Source organism: Babylonia areolata, chromosome 21 (assembly GCF_041734735.1).
Source record: "Babylonia areolata isolate BAREFJ2019XMU chromosome 21, ASM4173473v1, whole genome shotgun sequence".
Classification (NCBI taxonomy): Eukaryota; Metazoa; Mollusca; class Gastropoda; order Neogastropoda; family Buccinidae; genus Babylonia; species Babylonia areolata.
The window spans coordinates 52938627-52952893 of NC_134896.1; the positions used below are offsets into that span (position 1 = coordinate 52938627).

At 41.7% G+C, this 14267-nt stretch overlaps 1 protein-coding gene across 1 annotated transcript in view; it reads right to left on the reverse strand.

Annotated features, from left to right (window-relative positions):
- Positions 1-9982: 9982 nt before the first annotated feature.
- LOC143296391 (coiled-coil domain-containing protein 42 homolog) overlaps positions 9983-14267 on the reverse strand; it is a 15251-nt gene continuing 10966 nt past the window's right edge. The window contains exons 7-8 of the mRNA XM_076608281.1: positions 13341-13454; positions 9983-12778 (exon numbers count right to left, since the gene is read on the reverse strand). Coding sequence (XP_076464396.1) covers positions 12644-12778; positions 13341-13454 — 249 coding nt within the window. The 3' untranslated portion in view covers positions 9983-12643. The remainder of the gene's footprint in view (positions 12779-13340; positions 13455-14267) is intronic.

A 14267-nucleotide genomic window follows, 5' to 3' on the forward strand; every position in this document is an offset into this window, starting at 1 on the left:
ATGATGAGGGCATACGACAGAGCACATATGGATCATCATTCGCCAAGATATCAGTGGGTACAGCTGCAGCAGACAGAACTGGCAATGCTAAAATGTGGTTCAGCATTTTTCTTCAGAATGACTTGTACTTACAGTTTGTACAGTGCATAATGGGGTGTTCTGACTGGTAATGGCTTGATTTTGTAATGTTTCTGCTGAAAGAAGCATCATCTAGAAAAAAAAAAAAAAAAGATGTGACTTTATTAGAAGTACACACCTTCATACTCTATTTATTATCAAAATAATATTGTGATTGTGTTGTATCTGTGTTCACATGCATATATACATGTTTTCATGTGGGCGTGCGCGCGCACACACACACACACACACACACACACACACACACACACACACACACACTACACCATGCATGCAAGCACACACCTCACCACACCGCACACACACACACACAGAAGTGTCCTTATGAAAGTCCTCTGAGTCTTTTGTTTTGAATAACATGTATTTGTGTAAACTCTTTCATTGCCAGAGATGATTGTCACTGATTGTTGAGAATGACATTCAACCTTATAATAATGTTTTGTTAGGCACATTCTTCCTAATAGGTAATCCTACCCTTTTTACTTCTTTAAACTCTTTTTATCTCGTTTTTTGAGGGGGATGGGGGGGGGGGTTCAGATGTGGTACAGAGTTTTGGAACAGTAGTTAACTCTGCGATACCTCCTTGGAACAGAAGCAGACTCCACAAGAAAACCACCAGTTTGTCTAATGTGAACATCAGTATTTGTAACATTTGCTAAATGATCGTTCAATGCGTCACTGTGAGTTCTGCTGCTTTGAAAAAAAAGATACTAGCAAAATACATGTTTATCTTTATTAGAATGATGTTAATATTGATAATAATGAATATAGTAATAAATAAACTAGGGAGGGAAAAAAAACAGCGAACAAGGACAAAAACCGTTCTTCCTTCCAAGGACAGTAACCCTTCCCATTCAGTTGAACAGTATTGGCTTGGGGTTGTGTACCTTTGAAAGAGAAGAAAGTCATCATACGTTGTTGGGTTGGGGTTTTTTTTAATAAATTTTCCAATATAATTGTCTTTAAAGAAAGAAAACGCGTGACAGCTGACATCATATCTGGCTGTGAAGGAGTTTCTGTTTGATTTTAACCCCTTGACTGTTGCTGCTTGGTGAAATGAGGACATCGTGGCGTGTTGTTGGTCAGGCACTTACTTCTTTCTGGGCCCAGCACTCGGCTTTTGTCACAGATTGACATGGGCTTGCACCCCCGAAAACGGAGTATGGCTGCCTACATGGCGGGGTAAAAACGGTCATACAGGTAAAAGCCCACTCGTGTGCATACGAGTGAACGCAGAAGAAGACATGGGCTTGCGGTTGGGCCAACAGCAAAGTGAGAGCTGTATGATCAATGGTTTCTCCGCTGCAGTGAAAAATTATTTACAGCTTTAGTCTTTTGTGAAGGACTATGACTCTCAAATCAGGAGGCAAGATTGCACTGGTTCTTAGTGCTGCTGCAGCCTTGGGGGCTAGTTTGGCCTTTGGGAACCATTCCCGACATTGACTGTCCTAAAGTCCCAGTTGCCGACAGAGTGGGGATGTAACTTGGGGGGAGATGCTCGCTACCATAATCAAATTCTGGCCCAGATAGTTGAGACAGCATGCCTCCTCTGCTGTCCTGATGGTCTTGGTTAGGCGTGAACTGACAATCATACACTTTTTGTGGTGGGTATCAGTGGTGTCACTGATTTTGTCGACAGAAGTAATGCAGTCCCAAGAAGCAGGAGTTAAAGTACAGAGTGATGACTGACATTCTGACCTGTAAGCTTCTGTCTTATCTCAGTGAGGTGACAGTCCTTCAGTGGCATCCTGACCTGTAAGCTTCTGTCTTATCTCAGTGAGGTGACAGTCCTTCAGTGACATCCTGACCTGTAAGCTTCTGTCTTATCTCAGTGAGGTGACAGCCCTTCACTGACATCCTGACCTGTAAGCTTCTGTCTTATCTCATTGAGGTGACAGCCCTTCACTGATATCCTGACCTGTAAGTTTATGTCTTATCTCAATGAGGTGACAGCCCTTCACTGACATCCTGACCTGTTAGCTTCTGTCTTATCTCAGTGAGGTGACAGCCCTTCACTGACATCCTGACCTGTTAGCTTCTGTCTTATCTCAGTGAGGTGACAGCCCTTCACTGACATCCTGACCTGTAAGCTTCTGTCTTATCTCATTGAGGTGACAGCCCTTCACTGACATCCTGACCTGTAAGCTTATGTCTTATCTCAATGAGGTGACAGCCCTTCACTGACATCCTGACCTGTTAGCTTCTGTCTTATCTCAGTGAGGTGACAGCCCTTCACTGACATCCTGACCTGTAAGCTTATGTCTTATCTCAGTGAGGTGACAGCCCTTCACTGACATCCTGACCTGTAAGCTTCTGTCTTATATCAGTGAGGTGACAGCCCTTCACTGACATCCTGACCTGTAAGCTTCTGTCTTATCTCAGTGAGGTGACAGCCCTTCACTGACATCCTGACCTGTAAGCTTCTGTCTTATATCAGTGAGGTGACAGCCCTTCACTGACATCCTGACCTGTAAGCTTCTGTCTTATCTCATTGAGGTGACAGCCCTTCACTGACATCCTGACCTGTAAGTTTATGTCTTATCTCAATGAGGTGACAGCCCTTCACTGACATCCTGACCTGTTAGCTTCTGTCTTATCTCATTGAGGTGACAGCCCTTCACTGACATCCTGACCTGTAAGCTTATGTCTTATCTCAGTGAGGTGACAGCCCTTCACTGACATCCTGACCTGTAAGCTTCTGTCTTATCTCAGTAAGGTGACAGCCCTTCGGTGACACCCTGACCTGTAAGCTTCTGTCTTATCTCAGTGAGGTGACAGCCCTTCACTGACATCCTGACCTGTTAGCTTCTGTCTTATCTCAGTAAGGTGACAGCCCTTCACTGACATCCTGACCTCTAAGCTTATGTCTTATCTCAGTGAGGTGACAGCCCTTCAATGACATCCTGACCTGTTAGCTTCTGTCTTATCTCAGTGAGGTGACAGCCCTTCACTGACATCCTGACCTGTTAGCTTCTGTCTTATTTCAGTGAGGTGACAGCCCTTCACTGACATCCTGACCTGTAAGCTTATGTCTTATCTCAGTGAGGTGACAGCCCTTCACTGACATCCTGACCTGTTAGCTTCTGTCTTATCTCAGTGAGGTGACAGCCCTTCACTGACATCCTGACCTGTAAGCTTCTGTCTTATCTCAGTGAGGTGACAGCCCTTCACTGACATCCTGACCTGTAAGTTTATGTCTTATCTCAGTGAGGTGACAGCCCTTCACTGACATCCTGACCTGTTAGCTTATGTCTTGTCTCAGTAAGGTGACAGCCCTTCACTGACATCCTGACCTGTAAGCTTCTGTCTTATATCAGTGAGGTGACAGCCCTTCACTGACATCCTGACCTGTTAGCTTCTGTCTTATCTCAGTGAGGTGACAGCCCTTCACTGACATCCTGACCTGTTAGCTTCTGTCTTATCTCAGTGAGGTGACAGCCCTTCACTGACATCCTGACCTGTAAGCTTCTGTCTTATATCGGTGAGGTGACAGCCCTTCACTGACCTGTTAGCTTCTGTCTTATCTCAATGAGGTGACAGCCCTTCACTGACATCCTGACCTGTAAGCTTCTGCCTTATCTCATTGAGGTGACAGCCCTTCACTGACATCCTGACCTGTTAGCTTCTGTCTTATTTCAGTGAGGTGACAGCCCTTCACTGACATCCTGACCTGTAAGCTTCTGTCTTATCTCAGTGAGGTGACAGCCCTTCACTGACATCCTGACCTGTAAGCTTCTGTCTTATCTCAGTGAGGTGACAGCCCTTCACTGACATCCTGACCTGTAAGCTTATGTCTTATCTCAGTGAGGTGACAGCCCTTCACTGACATCCTGACCTGTAAGCTCTGTCTGATCTCAAAGAGGTGACAGCCCTTCACTGACATCCTGACCTGTAAGCTCTGTCTGATCTCAAAGAGGTGACAGTCCTTCAGTGTGAAGCTTTCATGTCAGCAGCAGGCAATGGGTTAAATGTGAACAGCAGATCACCCTCAGGTAAAAAAAAAAAAATTGATTAAAAAAAAAAGTTCTACCCTTCTCCAACACATTGACAAAGCTTTTTGTTTCGAATTGAAGATGATTAGAGAAGGGTGTTTTTTTGTTGTTGTTTTTGCCATAAAGAGGGTTTGTGCGCTAGAGGCTTTCTGAAGGGGACCTTCTGTTGTTGTTTTGTTTGTTTTTGTTTTGTGGTGTGGGTTTTTTTTAGCAAGTCTACATTGGCCATAACTTGCTATTGCTACTGTCACCACACCAAACCCACAACATGGAATAAACACATGCAAACACACGCACACACACACACACACACACACACACAGACACACACACACACTCTCTCTCTCTCTCTCTCTCTCTCTTTGTGTCTCTGTCTTTGTCTCTGTCTGTCTGTCTGTCTGTCTGTCTGTCTCTCTCTCTCTCTCTCTCTCTCTCTCTCTCAGTAAATATATTTAATTTTTGCTTCACTAGGTTTGTTGGTTGGTTGTTGTTTTTTGAGGGGGAGGGACTTGTTTGACTTAACCCCCCCACCCACCTCCCTCCTTCAAGACTTAATACCCTATCCTCCCCACCCCCCCTCCCCCTCCACCCCCACCCCAGCTTACTCTAACATCCCACTTTGGCATCCCCCTTTCAAAAGAAAACCTAAACATACAAACATTCATGCCAAAGTTGTTACTTGAAAAGGCGGTAAACTGCAAACCTCTGGGTAATGTGTATGGTTCCAGATAGCAGTAATGGTGACTTATGTCACGTACTGACTTCAAAGAAAGGAAGATCAGGAATGGATCGCTCGAATCAAATCAACAACTCTTTATTAATCCGCATGGAAATTGGCGTGCGCAGTCACAGGCTGGTTGTGGTGGTGCATGCCTAGTCCAGCCGTCATTGATTTCAGCGTGGATGGCAGTGGGGGGGGACTGGTGTTTCAGTGGTCTTATTGTTCTTTCCTGATCGTTTCCTCTTGCATTGTTCTTCCTCAGCTTATCCCTCTGTTTCTTAACTCACTCAGTACGGCCAGTCCTCTCTTCTCCTCTACACGGACCCCTCGTATGTCCAGCGGGTGTCTCAATGACCCAACCTTTAGCTTCCGTCGTCAGAATTGTGGTATTCTTTGTCAACATTCACCTCTTCAGTACAAGAGCCTTCCGCTTGCAATATTTTGATGGTGGTAATTGGGGTGAAACGCTGTTAACGTCGTCTCTTTCGCCGTTCGTATGGAGAGAGTTAATTGCCAGTGTGTCATTGCAGGGGCGTGGGGGGGTTTGTTGGGATATTTTTTGGTTTGTTTGTTCTTTTTTGTTGTTGTTTTGTTTTGACTTTGGAGGCTTGGTTTGTGAAACGTTGAATGATTTTTTTCATAGATGATCATGTACAAGGTGTGACTGGGTACCAGATTTTGGTTGGGCAATGTTGAATGATTTTTTTCATAGATGATCATGTACAAGGTTTGACTGGGTACCAGATTTCAGTTGGGAAAGGTTGAATGATTTTTTTCATAGATGATCATGTACAAGGTGTGACTGGGTACCAGATTTCGGTTGGGGAAGGTTGAAACGACGGAAGGAGACGACTGGGCCCTACCTTCCTATGCAGAGCCCTGGACACAGTGGTCATTTCACTGCCCCAATAGCCGTGAAAGGCTGCCTGCCGATGGGACCTTCATCTTTTTAATCATGTACAAGCTGTGATTATGTGAGGTCTGTTGCCAGTGACTTGATTTATTTATCATTCGCTTCACACCTTTGTGCGTTTGAATGAAAACCAGAAACGATACGCAGTGGTGCAATATTTTGATGCTTTGTTTTGATGCTGGAGTTTGATCATGTGTTGTTTTGGGTGTTGTTGTTATATAAAACTAGTATACATATGTTATTTCCTTTGTTTTAATTTCATTCAGTGCTTTTATGTGTTGTTTTTTTTTTAATAGATGCTGAAGTTGATTGCACTGATTGAGACGTTCACTTATCCATAGTGCCTATTGTGTGGGTGCGTATGTTTGCATGCATGTGCCTGTGTGTGTGTGTGTGTGTGTGTATGCTTGCTTGCTATATTCAGACCTTAAGCATGTGTGTGTATGTTTGCATGTATTCGTACATGTGTGTGTGTGTGTGTGTTTGTTTTCATGTTTGCTTTGTTTAGACTTACATGTACATAGATCACTTTGATCAAAAAAAATTTTTTTTTTTCTAATATTTGTTGTAGAAAATGCAGAACAAACATTGGCATCCAGGTGGTGATTTTTTGTGTGTTTGTTTGTTGTTTTTTGTTTTTGTTTTTTTTCCAGTGAGCCTGCAGAAATCCTGTTATTTTGAATACAGTGCTAGTAGTTGTTGGGAGCTTTTCTTATGTTGTTTGGTTTTGTTTTTCAGGGTCTGTGCCTTCATTATTTAAAGTACTCAACAACAACAAAAAAAACATCAGGGCAGCCTGTTGGACAGTGTGTATAGTCTTGGATGTGTTGTAAATTTTCAAGTTGATATTTATGGATTTTTTGGTTAGATCCCAGAGTGTATGATAGATTAAATTTATGTATGTTTAGTGCATATACGATCTTATAGTTATTTTGTTTCTAATCAGACTGTGTGTGCTTGTAGATTTATTATGCTTGTTTTGCTTTAGTTCTTTAGCAGTGAAAATAGAATGACTGTTTGACTTTTGATATGGAATAGTAACAAAGTTTGACTTTTGATATGGAATAGTAACAAAGTTTGACTTTTGATATGGAATAATAACAAAGTTGATAATATGCTTATTTGTAGATTCATGCTTGTTTTGCTATGGAGATTTTTTTTTTTTTTTTTTTTTTTCTTCTATTGGGGTGAATTGGTATCAGAAATGTTTGACACAAAACAAACAGGCTTCCTATGTAGGTGTTTCATTTTTGTTTTCTTTTATATTCGCAAGTAATTTTAGTAATGTTAACGACCAGCCGTCAATGCAACCTCATTAAGTCAGTAGAATCGTAGTCCTGTCTTGTCTCTCTCGTTTGTGTCAGACTTTTATCTGTTTCTTCTCAGCTGTAAGATGGTGTGTTTTTTTCGGATTTTTTTTTATATTTACGCTTACAGTTGACTTCATCAAGTTTTTGCGCCTTATAAATATTATTATTAGTAGTAGTAGTTCTTTTTTTTATGTATTTATCTATTATTTATTTGTTTATTTACTTTTTTTTGTTTGTTTGTTGGTTTTTTTGGGGGGGGGTTGTTTATGTTGTTTTGGGGGGTTGTTTTTTGGGGTTTTTTTTTTCCTTCTTTTTTTTTTCTTCTTTTTTTCTCTAGGCCTGACTAAGCGCGTTGGGTTACGCTGCTGGTCAGGCATCTGCTTGGCAGATGTGGTGTAGCGTATATGGATTTGTCCGAACGCAGTGACGCCTCCTTGAGCTACTGATACTGTAAGACGCATTTACATTGGCAACATTTTCTCCCCGCTCCCCCACCCACCCACCCCCACGCCCCCTGAAAAATGGCCAGAAAATCAATGGCTTTGATGTACTGTCATCGGGTTTTCATTGAATGTGCTTTTGAAATTACTTCCATCCGTTTCATTCATGGTTGTCGGTGACATTGGCAGAGGCGGCAGCAGTCTGAAAAATGAAACTGCTGATTATCGACATCATGAAGCCAAAAGCATTTGATATTCCTTTCCCTTTCCTGAAGTTTTGTAGTTGTTATTTGGTATGTGTAGAATGTATGGTAGATTGTCTAGCAGGTAAAATATTTTTTTATACGTTCATAAAAAAAAATATTTTGAACAGCACAAAAAAGTATTTAGCTTTGCTCTTGAAGCTGTGAAGCAGTGTAAATTTTATCAGTTTAAATCATGAAAAAATTCGTGTTTCTTATCATAACTGAGGAAGATAAACCAATTCTTTGCCAAAATTGTTATCAACTAGTTGCAGTGTAATAGATGTAGTACAAAGCTGTTACTGATATTGCATTGATTGTGGGTTGAAATGTTATGATGGGGTTTTTTTGTTGTTGTTGTTGTTGTGGTAGCAGTGTAACAAACATGATACAAAAGCATGACTGATATTGCCTTGATTGTGTGGTAAGACTTCAAGAAATCTTTTTGTAGGGGTGTAACTGACGTGGTATTAAAGCATTACTCTCATCGCCTCAATTATATCGGTGAAGATTTTTTTTTCTTATAGTAGTGGTTTATTGAACATGATTTTTTTTTTTTTTTTTTTTTTTTTTTTTTTTTTTTTGGAAGCCTTACTGTAATTGCTGAGTGTGTGGTAACTTTTTTGTTTTTAAGTAGTGGTGTAACAGGCAAGTTACAAGAAGCGTTACTGTCATTGCTGTGATGATGCGGGTTTTTTTGCAAGTTTTTCTTTCGTTTTTGTTGAGTTTGTTTTTTTCAATGTGACAGAGTTTTGTGTTTAACACTGTTTGTTTTTTTTTTGTTTTTTTTTTTTTAGTATTTAGTTGGCTGAACTGTAAATAACAATGTCGAATTGTCAAGTGTTGAATTTTGTAGGCGTGGTACAGCAAGCACACACGTATCACTGCCGGGATAGTGTGCTATTGTTTGTTGGTTTGTGTGTAGTGGTGTGCGTTGTTGCCAAGTGCTCCAGACGTGAGAATAGTGGCTGGCTCCACTGTGTTGAGGGAGGCAGTGTGGGTGTGGCGGTTTGCATTCCAAGGCGGGGTTCGTTTCTTGTGTGTATATCCAGCCCGTATATAGTCCATCGTAGGTTGTTTTTTTTTTGTTGTTGTTGTTTTTTGGTAGGTTGTTGCTTCCCCCCCCCCCCTCCCCCCGACAGTATGAAGCTGGCCTGTTCATCCTTAGCCCTTGTTATTTTCACATATTATCGTTCATCTGTTGGTGGTAGTTTTTGAGGGGTTTTGTTGTTGTTGTTTTCCTGCATTTCATTTTTTTTTTTTTTTTTTTTTTATGCAATCGCTTCAGTCGTCTTCTTGGTCTGTGGCAGTCATGATCATAATTATGGCCCTGTGCAGTCGGCTGGACTTAAAAGCTACAAATGTCAAATGTTGGTCTGTGCTTTGTTGACACGAGCCTTCCCCCCCCCCCCCCCTGTTATTATTGTTTATTACGTGCTTCTGATGCTTTGTTACCAAAAATCTGCTTTGTTTCTTTCTTTCTTTCTAAAGGATGCCTGGGAAAAGAAAAACAAAGAAAAGAAAAGAAAAGAGAAGAAAAAAAAAGCTGTTAGAAGCAGGCCTTCTGTGTTGAAGTGAGTGTGACGTGATGACTGGGAAAGATCCTAGCATGCCTGAGGATCGCTTGTTGCTTGCCTGCTTGTTGCTTGTTTTGAGGTGATAGTGCCCCTTCCAGATGTGTCGTTTCTTTGAAATGGTGGTCATTGATCTTTGGAATTGCATTGTTGAAAGTAAAAAATTAATTTAAAAAAATATATATATATATATTTTGGCTTTTTTTTTCTATGTTATTCGTTTGCTTTTTTTTGCTTTTTTTTTTTTTTTCTTTTTTCATGGAAAATGGCTGTTTTCTATTGCACACACACACTCTCTCTCTCACCCACACACACACACACACACACACACACACTTCAAGGATGAACAAAGACTTTACTTGCACGTATAAAAGCTTCCATTAATTACACCAGTGACAGCAGTGGAAGATTTCATCAGGACATTGGGTTGAAAATACCATCCCCTTTCCATTATCCCCCTTGTTTGTGTGTGTTTCCAGTATGTGCGCACACACACACACACACACACATACACACACACACACATACATGCACACACACATACATGCGTGCAAACACACACATACACACATGCATGCAAAGACACACACACACTCACACACATACACACATGTACACACACACACACACATGCAAATGTATACACACACACACATGCACGCACGCACACACACACACACACACATAAAACAAATGCATATGCACTCTCTCTCTCTCTCTCTCTGCATACGTGTGTGTCTGTGTGCACTGAGGTTAATTCAGCAATCTGAGTACAAGAGCAAAAAGATGCACTTAAATAAACCCACAACAAATATTTTCAAAAACTCTCAGCACAGATCACAATGCAACTTGGCTCATGGTAATGCTGCTTCAAAATCATCTTTGACAACAAGCACAAAAAAAAAAAAATATATATATATATATATATGCTGTTCACAAAAATACAACTAACTCAGTCTCATGCAGATTCTGTTGTAATATTCTTCAGCTGCTGTCAATCTGTCTCAGACAGCTCAAATAAAGGAGTGACAGTGAAAATGATCCTAGGAAAGGAAATTATGATCTTTTTTTTTTTAAAGGATAGAACAGCAATTAAGAGAAAGAGAGGGGACAAAAGACAGAATGGCAATAAAAAAAAAAATAATAATAATAAAAAAATAAAAAAAAGAGGGGGACAAAATAACATTCTGAACAGCTGCAAAAGGTGCTTACAGCTTCTCTACCGAACACCACCGAAGAGACTAGGCAGCGGAGCAGGATCTCCTCTGGCGTGTGGCCTCCTGGCGACCTAACAGGGATGTTCCCTCCCTGTGCTCTGCAGACACTGAGGACTGTGACAGATGAGCCCGGGATTTGGCTGTGAAAGTATGGAGGGGTGGGGGGGGATTCAAATGACCAACATGGAGTTATACCACTGGGGGGAAAAAAAAGTATCTTAGACAAAGTTGAGATCAGCTGAAGACTGTTACAACAAAACTGCAGACACCACTTATCTTTCTCGGCTTTTGGCGCAAAGTAAGGAAGCATCTTACTAATCTGTTATTGTTTTTTAATTTTCCAAATGCTGATCGTGTTTCTTCAAAAGCTTTGTTCGGCTGAGCAAGCAAATGCCCCACAACAATGGTATATAACAAATGCACATATATGGTGTAAACTGCTCAAGAAAAATCATCAAATTATAAATTAGCATCAGTTATCAATATATCAAACAATCTTAACAATGGTTTTTTTTTTTCAATGGAACATGATTTTTTTTTATATATATAAATCTATACATATGTACCGATAAAATAAATCACCAATAATCTCTAACAACAACAACAAGCATGGCGAAAGAGAAAGACACAGACATTTTACTGAGTAATCTAATAAGTTCTTGGGCAACTGTTTCAGGAATACCCAGTTTTGGAGCAACTGTAACTGGTTTGCTCACCTAATGCTCACCTTGGAGTCTCTCTCTCTCTCTCTGTCTCGCTCTCTCTCTGTCTCTCTCTCTTGCTCTCTCTCTCTATCTTTCTCACACACATAAAAAAAAATATATACAAAATATACATCTAACTTTTCAAGCATTTCTAAACCACAGGAAGTAAAAACTTTGCAATAAAATATCACCACAACAGCAAAATACATGCAGATTAAAATAATGACCAAAAGAAGAAAACATTGTATCCTTTTAAACACACATCTTTTTCGTTGTTCATATTTTCATCAAACATTGTGGACATAATACAAATTCCTCACTCACAATTGACCAAACACACAACATTACGAATATCATCTAGTACACGTTCACTGTATAACAAAACATTTTAAAGTACATTCAGCAAAGAATAAATCTTTGCTTCTTCCTGGCAGCGTACTTCACACTCTTTTCTTTGTGTGTGTGTGTGTGTATGTGTAGTGTGTGTGTGTGTGTGTGTGTGTGTTGTGTGTCTCTGTGTGGATGTGTCTGTGTGTGGCTGTGTGTGAGTGTGTTGTGTGTGGATGTGTGTGTTGTGTGTCTCTGTGTGGATGTGTGTGTGTCTGTGTGTGTGTGTGTGTGTGTGTGTGTGTGTGTGTGTGTGTGTGTGTGTGTGTGTGTGTGTGTGTGTGTGCTTTCCTCTTATTTTGCACGATAAAAATTTAAATGTGTTTTCCAGAATGCCCAATTTGTGATACCCAGGAGCGTCTTACATAATGTAATATGTGGCTGACAGGCAAAAAGTTACAGGTATGCCCTTTCCCGTTGAAAATAGAAATGCCTGCAAATATTTTCCTGAGTTTTTTTGGTTTTTTTATGCATGCTCACATACCACATGTACATGTCTGAGAGTGTGCAATGTTTGCAGATTTTTATACTGTTCTAAATATAAGAACATCAAACTGGTCGTTATGGAAGTTCACTGCAAACAACAAAGGATGTCACTGGCTCCAGAGATAAAAATGCAGCCGAAAGGCAGATGCACAAATGTGGCCACACTATACGATATGTTCACATCAATATACTCCTGTATGTTTAACTTTACCATTTATCTCTCATTCTTATTGAAGGTCTGAGCTTCGAGTCGTACTGTTTACGTTTGAATGCATTTGTAACATGAGCGTCAACTGACATTATTTTCAACAATATCAACATCACAAGCTGTTTCAACCATTTTTTTTTTCTGCTGTACTTATTTTACACAAACACTGTATCTAAGTGTAACACACACACACACACACACACACCTCCTCCCACATACAACACACTTCTCTGGTGTGATAATCCAAAGCAACACAGCTTCTAACAACCATCTACACTAGGCCGCACGGAGAGGAAGCGGGACTCAAGAGCCTAAGATTTGGAGACCGTGATCTTGACTGGGGGGGGCTGCCTTGTGCCTTTGGCGGAACCGGAGTTGCTGCCGCTGTGGGCGCTGTGCGCTCTGGTAGCCATGTGGGCCACGTCTTCACGGTCGTTCAGGTAGTCCTGCACACACACACACATATACACATACACACGTACACATGCACGCATGTACTCATGAACGCATGCATACATACACACACATGCACGCACACACACATGTAGGCATACACACACACATGCACGCATGTATGCATGCACACACACACACACATGCACGCATGCATGTATGCACACACATACACACATGTACCCATGTATGCATGCACACACACATGCATGCATGTACGCATGCATGCACACACACATGTACGCATGCACATACATACACGCATGCATGCATGCACACACACACACACACACACACACACGCACACACACACACACACACACATCACCCCCCCAACACCCCCCACCCCCACGCCCCAACCCCCTCCCTTACACTGCACTACTGAACACATCACCCACACTCTCTCCATTTCTGGCGCTCATGGGATACGGCAAACAGCCTCTCAGTCCACTCAGCAGTGTTGTCTGCCAACGTCTCCCGCTGCCTGCCTCGAACATTATATACCACAGAATATACTACAGAGACCCCCCAAAAAGCTAAAGAACTGAAACTGACTCTGATTTTCAGCAGCTTGTGGAACCAGTCGTCAGGATCAATCAGGCTCCCCGACGTCTGGCACTTGTCGTAAATGTTGTTGATGGCCATGAAGATGACGCCCAGCTCCGTGCGCTGCACACAAAGCATTCAAAGCGTGTTAACTCATTCAGACCTGCGTCCCATGCGACGCTATGGCGTCAAACTGTTTCTTCTTCTTCTTCTGCGTTCGTGGGCTTCAGCTCCCACGTTCACTCGTATATACGCAAGTGGGCTTTTTACATGTATGACCGTTTTTACCCCACCATGTAGGCAGCCATACTCCGCTTTCGGGGGTGTGCATGCTGGGTATGTTCTTGTTTCCATAACCCACTGAACGCTGACATGGATTACAGGATCTTTAACGTGCGTATTTGATCTTCTGCTTGCATATACACACGAAGGGGGTTCAGGCACTAGCAGGTCTGCACATATGTTGACCTGGGAGATCGGAAAAAATCTCCACCCTTTACCCACCAGGCGCCGTTAACCGTGATTCGAACCCGGGACCCTCAGATCGAAAGTCCAACGCTTTAACCATTCGGCTATGGCGCCCGTCGTCAAACTGTTTCAATAAGTTTCCGTGTTTCTATACTCACTCTCACTCTCGCTCAGGCCCATAACGACAAAGTAGTCGCTGGGGGAAACCTGAGGACCGCAGTCGCAACCTCCCTTCTTCTCCATCTGTAATCTGTGATGAGTGTTTCTAGAAGTTTGCAAGCAAAGGGAAGTAACTTCTACAGAATGTTCAGCTGTGTCCAGTCATGTCAGTTTGGCGGAAAAAAACAGTTAGTTTCAGTGTAATTCCTCAGCTTTTCCCCATCACTATAGCATGGATGTCTGCTGTGGCTGTAAAATCCCCAGGATTGAATGGGTTAAACAACAACAACTACAACAACAGCAACAAAA